This window comes from Lutra lutra, chromosome 9 (assembly GCF_902655055.1).
Source record: "Lutra lutra chromosome 9, mLutLut1.2, whole genome shotgun sequence".
NCBI lineage: Eukaryota > Metazoa > Chordata > Mammalia > Carnivora > Mustelidae > Lutra > Lutra lutra.
Window position 1 is genome coordinate 6,568,646 of NC_062286.1, and position 15,254 is coordinate 6,583,899.

General features: G+C 41.9%; 1 protein-coding gene across 1 annotated transcript in view; it reads left to right on the top strand.

Moving 5' to 3' along the window:
- CPSF3 (cleavage and polyadenylation specific factor 3) overlaps positions 1-15,254 on the top strand; it is a 47,468-nt gene that overhangs the window by 2,754 nt on the left and 29,460 nt on the right. Inside the window, exons 2-7 of the mRNA XM_047744557.1 lie at positions 2,410-2,473; positions 3,613-3,710; positions 9,770-9,898; positions 11,125-11,302; positions 13,100-13,189; positions 14,921-15,071. Of these exons, the coding sequence (XP_047600513.1) occupies positions 2,410-2,473; positions 3,613-3,710; positions 9,770-9,898; positions 11,125-11,302; positions 13,100-13,189; positions 14,921-15,071 (710 nt within the window). The remainder of the gene's footprint in view (positions 1-2,409; positions 2,474-3,612; positions 3,711-9,769; positions 9,899-11,124; positions 11,303-13,099; positions 13,190-14,920; positions 15,072-15,254) is intronic.

Below are 15,254 nucleotides of genomic sequence, written 5' to 3' on the forward strand. Positions count from 1 at the left end.
TGCCAGTGTGATAGCCCAGGAGAAAGAGCTAAATGCCAAGTGTATTTCAGAGGTCTGGAATTCAGAAATCCATCTGGGCTACAGATATGGACTGGGAAGTCATCAGCATGTCAAAAACCTGAGACCAAAGACCACAAAGCCTGAGAAGTGGGCCAAGGAGAGCCCCTGGCAGTACTAACATTTGAAGTGTGGGCAGAGGTGTCTGAGTATGAAGGAAACTCCGGAGAAAAACCAGGGTCACCGATGAGAGCACAACTCAGAAATGTCAAGGGAGAAGCTCTCAAAGGGGGATGTTGGCAAGGGGTGACGGGCTGCGCAGAGAACAAGGGAAGGGCGGGAAAGGCTATTTGCACTTGGCAACAAAGAGCCACGTGGCAAGTACAGATCCAGAGGAGTGGTTAGCCAAAGCCAGCCTGCGGGGAACTGAGGCACCGGAGGTGAGGAACCAGCAGCGGGAGCGAGCACAGCTCTTAGGGGGCTGGGGAAAGGAAGTACGGAACTAAAGGAAATCAAAGTGGAAGGATTTTAATTTTCGGGCAAGAACGCAGTAACACATGTCAGCTGTGAGGCGAAAGTAGATGGGAGGGCCAGAGTCGGTGAAGCTGCGGCGTCCGGGGCCTCAGGAGGACGGAGCATGTAGAGTGGAGAACGTGGCGGCGAGATGGGCCTCGGACAGTAAGCGAGCTCTGCTGTATCGCTCCGGGAAAAATGGAGGGAGACACAGTGCTGGTGGGTTGGTAAGTGAAGTCAAGGAAGCAGGCAAAGATGAGCTGTAGAAGGCCCTTGCCTCGTGTTAAGAGGAAGATAGAATGGGGAACGGGGACAAAGTTTGAAATAGTTGCTATGGAAACCAGAAGAGGAAACTGAGCTAGGGATGCTTAAGAGGTTGCCTCGTGGGCCAGAGAGAGCGGGCGGCCAGGAATTCACGGTAGCACCACGGTCGGTTGATTTTCTGTATCAACATGGCGCCCCGCGCTAGGATCTCCGCTTGGGGAGCCACCTCGTGTGTCTCCCAGGAAGTGGCCCAGGTTCCTGGAGATCATGGCATTTCCATATGCTGCACTGTGGTATTGAATGAGTGAGTGAAATGTTACCTAGATGAGTGGGGAAAGACATCAGAGAAGGTGAGGGGTTGGAAAGACAGGCAAGGTTGAACTTCAGGTGCATCTTGTGATAACTGGAATTTAAGGCCGTTGTGCTCATTTAAGAAGAAAGGAAAATTGTCGAAGGGCTTGGCATCCAGTGTCTTGAAATAAGAAGTTAGAGGGCAAAGGGACTGAGATGCACGGCTATGAATAAAATGTCTATTTAAATTTAAGCTATAATGTAAAATGTAAATACATATTACGCTCTTAAAGGCAACGAAAGAATTTTGAAGTGCTTACAGGTTTACATTTAAATGCTAATCCTGGAAGTATGAGCCCATCATCTGTGTAAGTGCCAGATTTCCATTACATCATGACGTAACTGCCAGATTTCCATTACATCATGATTTACATCCCCACCCCACAAAGCCCCAAATGCATTCCTACCTCAAGCCCCTATAGGGGCACCCCCTTTCCTTCCCCAGATTATTATCCAGAATTAAAAAAAAAAAAGAAAGAAAAAAAAAAGCACTTCCCCATTTCCAGGTGTGAAAGAAAACCTCTACCTCAAGGCTCGCCAGCTCTCCGGGCCTGTGTTGTATCACTGGACCCTCCTCCTGGCTCCTCTTCCTGCCCGAGACCTTCTACCCTTCCCCAAGAGAGGAGGCCAGAGGCTAAGTCACCAATGGTGGGCCTCTCAGGACCTACAGAAATAAAGATGGAATTAGTCAAAGATAATGTGAAAAAAAGAAAAAAGCCAAAAATGAGAGGAAATGTGTTCCTTGACGTCTGTCGCTCCACACACCGTCCAGCAGGCTGCTGCCACCGCTCCGCCCTGTCTCATCTGTCCACTCCGGTTTCGATCCTCTTGGCCAACTGATCCTTGACTGGGATCCCCACAGCTGGCTCCCTGCCTGGGCCTTCCTAGGGTGGGGTGTTGCCCTGAAGCCTGCCTCCTATCCCGTCCGGCCCCAGAGCCCCTGGAGCAGGCTGTCCTCTGGAATGTTCTGTGTGTGTGACCACTGGGTGTGGGTGTTAACCTTCAAAAGACTGAGCTTAACCTTGGGTTTCTTGTATCTGTACCATCTCCCCTGATCATCTTAGCAGCTGCAAAATCCCTCAGCTCCCAAGGATCACTTTCCATCTTTTCCCATTTAGACACTGTTCTTCCCTGTCTTTGTGTAAGTTTCTCAAACTCTTAGCTGCCTCAAATAAGTGCTATCATCAAAGGGGGCATAATTTACATTGTAAAAATGTTTGGATTTATTGGGCTTGATTTTGATTGTTTTTAATCATCTTTTCTTCTCCCCTTGAATGTTTGCAGTGGAGCTGGGCAGGAAGTAGGAAGATCATGTATTATCCTGGAGTTCAAAGGAAGAAAAATAATGGTAATTATGTTGTAGTTGGGACAATGGTACGGTTCTCTCTGGTTGGGGGTTCGATCTTTTCCAGAACTGTAGTTCTCTGTTGAGCTCCCAGAAAAATGTCATAGTCGGTATATGTAGTCTGTGCTGTGTAACATGAATGTGACTAAGTAGTATACACTTCGACTTAGTAATTTGACAGAACATTAAACTGAGAAGATGTAGTCTAAGATTGTAAAATTGTCAACCAGGTCTCCTGAACTATTGCTTCTTCAAGGTCCCTCTTCTACTCTTGGAGGGTCAAGCCCACCTAACTGCCCTCCCAGGTCCCCCCACCCCCAGTGGCAGAGCGCCAAGGAACTGGGTGCCCACACCCACGCGGAGCTCCAACTACCCCCGTGCAGCCTGGAGTGAAAGAGTCCTGGTTCGGCAGCTTATATACCTAAGTTTGCATCAGGGCCCCTGACCTTGGGCAAGGCAGTCTGGCTCTAAGCCTGTTTCCTTCCCTGAAAGACAGAGGGATTAGAAGAGATGACGACATAGTCCTCGCTAGATAGGTACTTCGAAGGCTCGAAGGCTCATGGTGTTCCCGTGGTCCCACCTCTGTGTTTCTCCAAATCATTCCAGAACAGGCAGGTGTCAGGTATTGTCAGTTTTTTAGTCATTTATTGTATTACTGTGCTAGTAATGTCCCCGAAATGAACAGGTAAGTCATGAATGGCTGACTTTAAGAATTCCTTCCCCAGCGCCTTAAAATACTTCAGTTGCCCTCTTCTGGTAAGTTTCCCATTTCTGATTACTGTCTTCTCACTAGAGCCAGATCTGGCAGTAGTGAGTCCATAAACTTAAAATGCTCACCGTCTTCTGATACCAAAGTTTTTGAACAAGAGTTCACACATTGTTAGAGCAACCACAAAAACTAGCTGAAGAGAAGGTCTTTTATCTTGTATCCTGTGGCTTAAATGTGAGCTGTATTTTCTATTTGTTTTGGAAATTGAGAATTGTTAATGGCATATTTGAAATGTTTAGTAAGAATTGCATCGCGGATGTTACTGTATACAGTCCCTCTTGATTATTGTGTTGGTGGATTGTTATAAATACTGGCTATTAAGTAAGTGTTAATAAAACGTAGGGGATTGTGATCCTTCTCTCTGCTCTTTCAGCTGGACTGCGGGATCCACCCTGGCCTAGAAGGAATGGACGCTCTTCCTTATATCGATTTAATTGACCCAGCTGAGATTGATCTCCTGTTAATTAGTCAGTAAGTTATTTCCTTTATTAACAACTTTGTTTTTCAAGAACTATTACTATAAAGATCATTATCAGGTTTTAAGATTCTGGTGTTTTATTTTATTTTTTAATATTTTATTTATTTATTTGACAAGAGAGTGAGCACAAGCAGGGGGAGCAGCCCGCAGCGGGGGGCGCGGGGAGCAGTCTTCCCGGCTGAGCAGGGAGCCCCATGCGGGGCTCAATCCCAGGACCCTGGGATCATGACCCAAGCCGAAAGCAGACGCTTAACTGACTGAACCACTCAGGCGCCTGATTCTGGTGTTTTAGAAGAGTGTTTTTGGGACACCTGGCAGCCTCAGTCAGCAGAGCATGTGGCTGTTGATCTCAGGGTCATGAGTTTGAGTCCCACGTTGAGGGTAGAGTTTACTTAATTAAAACAAATTTTTTTTTAGGATTTATTTATTTAGAGAGAGCACACGAGAGTGGTAGGGGTAGGGGCAGAGAGAGACGGGGAGAGAGACTCTCCAGCAGACTCCCCACCCACCCCCACAGAGCACGGAGCCTGACATTGTGCGGCAGGTCCCACGACCCGAGATCATAACCTGAGCCAACACCAAGAGTCGGATGCTTAATAAAAAGAATTTTAGGGCCGCCAGGGTGGCTCAGTTGGTTGAACTTTTTTTGTTTGTTTTTTATTTTTATTTTTTATTTATTTTTTTTTTATTATTTTATTTTTTTTATTTTTTTTATTTTTTTTTATTTTGTTTGTTTTTTAATTGGGCCATTTTCTACCACTTATTTTTCAAAGGTCAGGCTTTAGTTTATTTGTTTTTTCTTGCAACGTATTCTTTGACTACAACATTTTCTTCAGTTTGAAAAACTGTGTCCCCATGAGTGGACACTTGGTAAGGCTTTATTATAAAAAGACAGTATTACACACTGTTGTCTATTTCTTTCATATTTCAATAACTGTGTTAAAAACTGCTTTAAGGAACTGTGTTAAAACAGTTATTAGAGGGCGCCTGGGTGACTCAGTTGGTTAAGCATCTGCCTTTGGCTCAGGTCATGAGCCCAGGGTCCTGGGATTGAGCCCCACATTGGGCTTCCTGCTCATCAGGGAGTCTGCTTCTCCCTCTGGTCCTTCTCCCTCTTATGTTCTCTCTCTCTCTCAAATAAGTAAATAAAATCTTAAAAAAAAAAAAAAAAGCAAACCAGTTATTAAAATTGAAGAGTATCGCATTACACTGATTATTTTGAAGCAATAACAATTTCCAATTAAATGGAATCCATCTTCCTCATAAAATATAAACATATATCCATTAAGATAATGCAGTGTCAGATGAACCAGTACCTATTTCTTCACCATTATTCCTATCAGTAGAGCTTTTTAAAAAAAATTTTATTTAAATTCAATTAATTAACATAATGTATTATTAATTTCAGAGATAGAGGTCAGTGATTCATCAGTCATACAACACCCAGTGCTCATTATATCACGTGCGCTCCTTAATGTCCATCACCCGGTTACCCCATTCCTCCACCACCCTCCCCTCCGGCAAGCCTCAGTTTGTTTCCTATGATAAGAGTCTCTTATGGTTTGTCTCCCTCTGTGATTTTATCTTGTTTTTTTCCTCCCTTCCCCTATGCTCCTCTGTTTTGTTTCTTAAATTCCACATGTGAGTGAGATCATATGATAATTACTTTTCTCTGAATGACTTATCTCACTTAGCATGATACCCTCTATTTACATCCATGTCATTGTAAATGGCAAGATTTCATCTTTTTGATGGCTGAGTAGTATTCCATCGTATATATGAACCACGTCTTCTTTATCCATTCATCTATTGATGGACATCTGGGCTCTTTTCATAATTTGGTTATTGTGGACATCGCTCCTATAAACATTGGGATGTAGGTGCCCCTTTGGATCATACATTTGTATCTTTGGGATAAATCCCTAGTACAATTGTTCAGTCATAGGGTTGCTCTATTTTCAACTTTTTGAGGAACCTCCATACTGTTTTCCAGAGTGGCTACACCAGCTTGCATCCCTACCAACAGTGTAAACAGTGTAGTGGGGTTCCTCTTTCCCCTCATACTCACCAGCACCTGTCCTTTCCTGACCTGTTAATTTCACCCATTGTGACTGGTGTAAGGTGGTATCTCATTTTGATTTTGATCACTTCCTGATGCCAAGTGATGTTCAGCAGTTTTTCATGTTTCTGTTAGCCATTTGTATGTCGTCTTTGGAGAAATGTCTGTTCATGTCTTCTGCCCTTTTCTTGAGTGGATTATATGGGTGTTGAGTTTGTTAAGTTCTTTATGGATTTTTGGATACGAGGCATTTGCAAATATCTTTTCCTATTCTGTCTGTTGTCTTTTGGTTTTGTTGACAGTTTCCTTTGTTGTGCAAAAGCTTTTTGTCTCAATGAAGTCTCAGTACTTTTTTTTTTTTTTTAAGATTTTATTTATTTATTTGAGAGAGAGAGAGGTCACAAGTAGGCAGAAAGGCGGAAGCAGGCTCCCCACTGAGCAGAGAGCCCGATGCAGGCCTTGATCCCAGGACCCTGAGATCATGACCTGAGCCGAAGGCAGAGGCTTAACCCACTGAGCCACCCAGGCGCCCTCAGTAGTTCATTTTTGCTTTTGTTTCTCTTGCTTTGGAGACATGCGTAGTAAGAAGTTACTGCATCAGAGGTCGAAGAGGTTGCTGCCTGTGTTCTCCTCTAGGATTTTGATGGCGTCCTGTCTCACATTTAGGTCTTTCATCCATTTTGAGTGTATTTTTGTGTGTGGTGTCAGGAAATGGTCCAGTCTCATTCTTCTGCGTGTAGCTGTCCAACACCATTTGTTGAAGACACTGTCCTTTTTCTGTTGGATGTTCTTTTCTGTTTTGTTGAAGATTAGTTGACCATAGAATTGAGGGTCCGTTTCTGGGCTCCTTATTCTGTTCCATTGATCTGTGTGTCTGTTTTTGTGCCAGTACGATACTGTCTTGATGATTATAGCTTTGTAATAGAGCTTGAAGTCTGGAATTGGGATGCCACCAGTTTTGGTTTTCCTTTTCAATATTCCTTTGGCTATTCGGGGTCTTTTCTGGTTCTATACAAATTTTAGGATTATTTGTTGCAGCTCTGTGAAAAAAGTTGATGGTATTTTGATAGAGATTGGATTGAATGTATGTATTGCTCTAGGTAGCATAGACTTTTTTTTTTTTAAAGATTTTATTTATTTATTTGTCAGAGAGAGAGAGAGAGCGAGCACAGGCAGACAGAGCAGCAGGCAGAGGCAGAGGGAGAAGCAGGCTCCCCACAGAACAAGGAGCCCGATGTGGGACTCGATCCCAGGACTCTGGGATCATGACCTGAGCCGAAGGCAGCGGCTTAACCAACTGAGCCACCCAGGCGTCCCTAGCATAGACATTTTAACATTTCTTCTTCCAGTCCGTAAGCATGGAATGTTTTTCCATTTCTTTTTGTCTTCCTCAGTTTCTTTCATGAGTTCTTTATAGTTTTCTGAGTACAGATTCTTTGTGTCTTTGGTTAGGTTTATTCCTAGGCATCTTAAAATTTTGGGTGCAATTACAAATGGGATGGACTCCTTAATTTCTCTTCTGTCTCATTGTTAGTGTATAGAAATGCAACTGACTTCTTTGCATTGATTTATATCCTGCCACATTGCTGAGTTCCTGTATGATTCTAGCAATTTCAGGGTGGAGTCTTTTGGGTGTTCCACATAAAGTATCATAGAGTGAGAGTTTGACTTCTTCTTTGCCGATTTGGATACTCTTTATTTCTTTTTGTCATCTGATTGCTGAGGCTAGGACTTCTAGTCCTATATTAAATGACAGTGGTGAGAATGAACATCCCTGCTGTGTTCCTGACCTTGGGGGAAAAGCTCTCAGTTTTTCCCCATTGAGAATGATATTCGCTGTGGACTTTTCATAGATGGCTTTTACGATATTGACATGTGTTCCCTCTAGCCATACACTGTAGAGTTTTAATCAAGAAACAGTGTTGTACTTTGTCAGATGCTTTTCCTGTATCTGTTGAAAGGATCATACGATTCTTGTCCTTTATTTTATTAATGTAGTGTATCACGTTGATTGATTTGTGGATGTTGAACCACTGTTGCAGCCCAGGAATAAATCCCACTTGGTCGTAGTGAATAATCCTTTTAACATACTATTGGATTCTACTGGCTAGTATCTTGGCAAGAATTTTTCATCTATGTTCATCAGAAACATTGGTCTATAATTCTCCCTTTTGGTGGGGTCTTTGCCTGGTTTTGGAATCTAGGTAATGCTGGCCTCATAAAAAGAGTTTAGAAGTTTTCCTTCCATTTCTATTTTTTTGAAACACGTTCAGAAGAACAGGTATTCATTCTTCTTTATATGTTTGGTAGAATTCCTATGCGAAGCCGTCTGGCCCTGGACTCTTGTTTCTTCGGAGATTTTTGTTTACTGCTTCAATTTCCTTGCTGGTTATGGGTCTGTTCAGGTTTTCTATTTCTTTCTGTTTCAGTTTTGGTAATGTATATGTCTCTAGGAATGCATCCATTTCTTCCAAATTGCCTAATTTGTCGGCATATAGTTGCTCATAATATATTTTTATAATTGTATTTCTTTGGCATTGGTGGTAATCTCTCTTTCATTCATGATTTATTTGGGTCCTTTCTCTTTTCTTTTTTTTTTTTTAAAGATTTTATTTATTTATTTGACAGAGAGAGATCACAAGTAGACGGAGAGGAAGGCAGAGAGAGAGAGAGAGAGAGAGAGGGAAGCAGGCTTCTTGCTGAGCAGAGAGCCCGATGTGGGACTTGATCCCAGGACCCTGAGATCATGACCTGAGCCGAAGGCAGCGGCTTAACCCACTGAGCCACCCAGGCGCCCCTCCTTTCTCTTTTCTTTTTGATAAGTCTGGCCAGTGGTTTATCAATCTTATTAATTCTTTCAAAGAACCAGCTCCTAGTTTTGTTGATCTGTTCTAAGCTGGGGTGGCAATCCTTATTTCAGACAAATTAGATTTTAAAACAAAGATTGTAATAAGAGATGAGGAAGGACACTATTTCATAATTAAAGGGTCTACCCAACAAGAAGATCTAACAGTTGTAAATATTTATGCCCCTAATGTGGGAGCAGCCAATTATATAAACCAATTAACAACAAAATTAAAGAAGCACATTGATAATAATACAGTAATAGTAGGGTACTTTAACACCCCCACTCAACTGCAATGGGCAGATCGTCTAACAGATCAACAAGGAAATGGGGTTTGAATGACACACTGGACAGATGGGCATCACAGATATATTCAGAGCATTCCATCCTCTTTAAAGCGACAGAATACACATTCTTCTCGAGTGCACAGGGAACATTCTCCAGAATAGATCCCATACTGGGTCACAGATCAGGTCTCAACTGGTATCAAAAGATTAGAATCATTCCCTGAATATTTTCAGACCACAATGCTTTGAAACTGGAACTCAATCACAAGAGGAAACTTGGAAAGAACTCAAATACCTGGAGACTAAAGAGCATCCTACTAAAGAATGAATGGGTCAATCAGGAGATTAAAGAAGAATTCAAAATTCAGGGAAGGAAATGAAAATGAAAACACAACTGTTCAAAACCTTTGGGATGCAGCAAAGGTGGTCATAGTAGGGAAGTACATAGCACTGCGAGCCTTTCTCAAGACACAAGAAAGGTCTCAAATATACAACCTAACCTTACACCTAAAGGAGCTGGAGAAGAACAGCAAATAAAGCCTAAACCCAGCAAGAGAAGTGATTTAATAAAGATCAGAGCAGAAATCAATGAAATAGAAACCAAAAGAACGTCAGTTGAGCTTCTGGCTCTTAGTTTCAGCTGGGGTGGTGATCTGGGTGTTGGGATCTCTTTGCCACCATCCCTGCAGAACGGGGTGCTCCATTCCTTCCCTCAGCACATAACCTCCCCTTGATGCTCTAAAAGTATTCATATGCAACTGTTATATAGGACTTTTCTGTACAATGAGCAGCAGTTTCATTCCATATGATATATGATGGGTAGTATTTTAAGAATTGACAATCTTTTTGTTTCTCTTTAAGTTTCCATTTGGATCACTGCGGAGCTTTGCCCTGGTTTCTACAGAAGACAAGTTTCAAAGGAAGAACATTTATGACTCATGCCACAAAAGCTATTTATAGATGGCTTCTTTCAGATTATGTCAAAGTCAGGTAAATAGCTTTATTAGATTCATACAGGAATTTGCTTCTACAGAATACATAAAGTTCAAATTGTGGACCCTTTTGTGTTTGGAAGTGAGACACTCTTTTTTATGTACAAGGCTGTCATTAATTTGTCATTCAGTATTAACTCCTTAAATACCCATCGTGAACACAGCACCTTCCCGACCATAAAGTGTTTATGAAGTTTTTACATCCTTAAATCTTTGTAATTTAGGCGAATTATAATGTATGCTAACAATATTTTGTAAACAGAATTTTATTATTTTATTAAAATTTGAGATCAAGTACATGATACACTAATAGAAACTGAAATCTTATTTTAGAGTATTTGATCAAAGCAGATTACTATCTTAAATGAAAAAGATTACTGAGGATGTTTTTTTTTCTAGTTATAAGAGGATAATAAAAGTTAGAAGCATTTTTGTGATACCTACAGCATAAATTATTAGCCTTCAAAAGTTTACATCTGTATATTCCAAAAGTAATTCAGAGGTAATTTGTTTTTCTTCACATATAAATGTAAAAGAATGGAAGAGTTACCCTTAGTAATTATACTGCTTACCGCTTAAATAATGCTAACCATGTGCAGACATAGTCCTCACTTCTCAACATATGTTAACTCATCTTCATCTTGACTTCATGCTGTAGGTTCTGTTATGAATCCCATTTTACAGGTTCATGAAACTGAGACACATAGAGGTTAGGTAATTTGCCTGTGATGGTCATGGAAAGAAACAAAGCTGGGATTTGGACGCAAGCGATCTGGCACCAGAGTCTGTGGCCTTAACCACCACTCCCTTTTGCTTTTTTAGAAGTACATTAGCATAATTTCCAGGAGAAAACTTACACTACATTTTGTAGAGAAGTCTTTTCACATCCTCATGGGAAACTCTGCTGTGGTTCAATATGTGTGAGTGTTTGAGCGAGTTTATCTGAGGAGTGTTGGGGCAGACAAAAACATTGAGAAATACTATCATAAGAGTACTATGCACTTTGCTTAAAATCATGCTTTATAGCTGTACACACCAAACTCTTTTTATTATTATAACTACTGAGTCAAAAAATACCCAAAATGTCCAAGAGATTCTAAGTCGCATAATCCATACAGTGAAAGAACTTTTGTGGCTGTTCCGATCACAGACAGTCTCTTCGAGTTGAAAGAGTTTTAAAAATCTTGCCCTTAATTGTTTGTGTTGGCCTTTTTAAATATTTAGTAATATATCAGCAGACGACATGCTGTATACAGAGACAGATCTGGAAGAGAGCATGGACAAAATTGAAACCATCAACTTCCATGAAGTTAAAGAAGTTGCAGGAATCAAGTTTTGGTGTTACCACGCGGGCCACGTCCTCGGAGCTGCCATGTTCATGATTGAGATCGCGGGTGTGAAGGTACTCTCGCTCTTATAGCTTCGTCCCCAAGAGAAATCCATGAGAGCTTTGTGCCAAGTGACACTGAAGGAAATTCCCTAGGAATGCAAGGTGTCAAACACTGAACATAGGATAAAATTTAGTTGTTGCTTTTTCCTTTCATTTTTATTTATTTATTTTTTTAAGATTTTATTTATTTATTTATTTAACAGACAGATCACAAGCAGGCGGAGAGGCAGGCAGAGAGAGAGGAAGAAGCAGCCTCCCTGCTGAGCAGAGAGCCCGATGTGGGGCTCCATTGCAAGCAGGATCCTGGGACCATGACCCGAGCCGAAGGCAGAGGCTTTAACCCACTGAGCCACCCAGGCGCCCCTGCTTTTTCCTTTTAAATATCACAGTTCATACCCCCACAGTACGACTTCCTGTGTCAAAATTAGAAAGAGTAAAGTAAGCTTCTCAAAAGACTAAAGTTCCTTCACAGTGCCATAGGATTGATTCTTTCCAGGGTCCTTTAGAAAAATGATGAGGGCAGAGCTTTCTTTGTGGCTGTACCTGTTTTGCTTTCAACCCTGGTTGGGCATTCCTCTGGCCTTGGTCTTCTGGGATTCACCAGGAAGCCCCACAAAGGGGCGGGGTGTTGCATGAGTGACAGGTATTCATTAGAATCCTTGCCACCATCCTTGTAAAACCTAGATGGATGACAGCACCAGCTTTTACATCTGCTGCACCTTGGAGTCACTTAGGGACCCTGTTTAAAAATACTCAAGGGGCACCTAGGTGGCTCAGTGGGTAAAAAGCCTCTGCCTTCGGCTCAGGTCATGATCCCAGGTCCTGGGATCGTGCCCTGCATCAGGCTCTCTGCTCAATGGGGAGCCCGCTTCCCTCTCTGTCTCTGCCTGCCTCTCTGCCTACTTGTGATCTCTCTCTCTCTGTCAAATAAATGAATAAAATCTTTAAAAAAAAAAATACTCATCAGGGTGCCTGGGTGGCTCAGTGGGTTAAGCTGTTGCCTTCGGCTCAGGTCATGATTTCAGGGTCCTGGGATCAAGTCCCACATCGGGCTCTCTGCTCAGCAGGGAGCCTGCTTCCCTTTCTCTCTCTGCCTGCCTTTCTGCCTACTTGTGATCTCTCTCTGTCAAATAAATAAAATCTTTAAAAAAAAAATACTCAACAAATCAGACTCTGAGGGTATGGCCTTGGCCTTTTTTTCCTTCCTTTTTAAGTTTTCTAGGTGATTTCTCTGTGTAGGCAGGGCTGAGAGTCAATGCTCTGGAGTAATGTTGCCTTGAATCGTTAGCAGCTGCTCATTGATTTGAACTGTTTACACATCCAGTTGTACTAAGTACTACTGAATCATTTATCCTTACCATTTGCTCAGAGGCACAAAAAATATGCAGAAAGCCCAAATGCAGATCTGAACTCCCATGTGAAATTTGATGCATACCCTGTGTTTTTGTCTTACACTTTAGATGGTTTCCATATACCTCCGTAGATTTCTTTCCTCAATATGCCCTTTTTGTCCCCGGTGTTCAGAGCACTTCTTGGGTTTATAAATGCACAGGTTGTCGGTGCTGGGTGCGTCTGGGAGTGTATCATTCCCCCAAGTTAGAGTGAATAATGGAAACACTGGACGGTTTGTGTAACTGAACTGAGATATACACTTTTAATTACACATAATTAAGTACTGCATCTAAATTTCATCAGTTGTAGGCTGATTTTTCTACTGAACATCACCTTAAGATTTTATGAGCTTAATGTCTTCACTAGTAAAACAAAACCTTCCAAAATCCTAACTGTCTAGCTTTATTTTTTTCACAGCTTTTGTATACAGGTGATTTCTCAAGACAAGAAGACAGACACTTAATGGCAGCTGAAATTCCCAATATTAAACCTGATATTCTTATTATTGTAAGTATTTGTGCTGTTGGTTTTAATTAGTGTTAATGGAAGCAGGATTTTTTCCAGTGGGGAAAAATATGATATCATTTTCATAATATTAGTTATCAGATGTAAATGAACTAGTGTTTTTTTTTAATTTATTTTTTTTATTTTTTTAAATTTTTATTTGAGAGAGAGAGCAAGAGAAAGCACAAGCAGAGAGAGGGGTGCAGGGAGAGGGAAAAGCCGGTTTCCTGCTAAGCAGGGAGCCTAATGCAGGGTTCGATCCCAGGACTCCACTGGGATCATGACCTGAGCCGAAGGCAAACTCTTAATCAACTAAGCCACCCAGGCGCCCCTACTAGTTTTTTTTTTTTTTTTGCTTCTCTTAGCACAGCTCTACCTTCTTGCTGTTCAATATGTTAACTCTGGTCTCCTATCAGAGATGATAGGCCACCTCCTCTAAAGACTTAGTATTTTCATCTAAGAGAATTACCCCAAATTCATAGAACATCTTAAGGGGGTTGTATAGAAATGGTGTGACCTCACTGCCTTTTCCATGGTCGCTGTCTTTCAGCTCATCGCCCCTGCTAACTTTCTATGTGTGTGTGGTCGAGCTGCCTGCTACTTTGCAAGTCACTGTCCAGAGCTTTTGGCTTTTGGTGAGGGGTAGGGTGGCGGCTGATGAGAAACAAATTAAAAAATGTGTATTGGTGACACTGAGGTCAGGGATTAGGAGAGAGATCTTTTGGGCCTATGGTATATATATATGGTATATCTCAAATATATTTAGTAAGATGGAAGAGCTGTCTGTCTCTCCCTCACCAGCTGTAACATCCCCCAGCCGCCCAAGTATGAGAGACCCCGGCATATTGCTGTCCCTAAGCAACACATAAAGGAATTCATTTTCACTCAGCTAATGGTACCCCACATATAAATTGATCTTAATTTAAGGGAAGTTTTGTGTTGTTTTTTTAACCATCAGAAAAAAGTTATTTTCATTATATCTGGTACTTTAGAGCAGTACCTCTCAAATTTTGATGTTGCATATGAATCATCTGGTCATACCGTTAAAATACAGAGTTGGATTCAGTAAGTCTGGGCTGGGCCTAACATCTAACAAGCCCCCCGGGGATGCCCATGCTGCTGGCCAGTGGGCCGGACCTAGTGAGGTTTAAGGGATATTCTTAAACAGAACTATTAGAAACAATAGCTATTTGTGTTTTATAGGCTCTGATTTATCAAAGGTGGGAGAAATACCCTTTTCCCATCCATGGAAAGCAAGATGGTTTAAAAAAGAATTATCTTGGGGCGCCTGGGTGGCTCAGTGGGTTAAGCCGCTGCCTTCGGCTCAGGTCATGATCTCAGGGTCCTGGGATCGAGTCCCACATCGGGCTCTCTGCTCAGCAGGAAGTCTGCTTCCCTTCCTCTCTCTCTGCCTGCCTCTCTGCCTACTTGTGGTCTCTCTCTGTCAAATAAATAAAATCTTTAAAAAAAAAAAAAAGAATTATCTTGAACAGGGAAGATTCAGTTTTAAATTTTTTCCTGATTCCTCTTTCGAAGAAGTTCTTACTGCGCAGGCAGATCTGACTAACGTTTTTAGTTGTTCTTCTTTCCAGTTGGTATCATAACGGTGTGTTCAAGTAAATGGCATGTTAATGCAGAAATGAATCACTTTGCTGCTGCATTTTACTGATGTTTAACTTTCGTATTCTTTGGGAGTCGTCATTCTTGGTCTCATACTTCCGACGTGTCATTTAGGAATCTACTTATGGGACCCATATCCATGAGAAACGTGAGGAGCGAGAAGCAAGATTCTGTAACACTGTCCACGACATTGTGAACAGAGGGGGCAGAGGTCTCATTCCCGTCTTTGCTCTTGGAAGGGCTCAGGAGCTGCTCTTGATTTTAGGTACGCCTTTTCCTTTTGCGGGGGCGGATTCTCAAAATCTTGGACTGCCTTTCTATCAAGATAATGGCGTGGCCTCGGATAGGTCATTTTGCCTTTCTGGGCTTCGGTTTCTGCATCTAAAAATATGTAATGCTGTAAAAGCCCAGAGGAGCAGTGACCCTTGGGCACCTCTACTGGGAATAT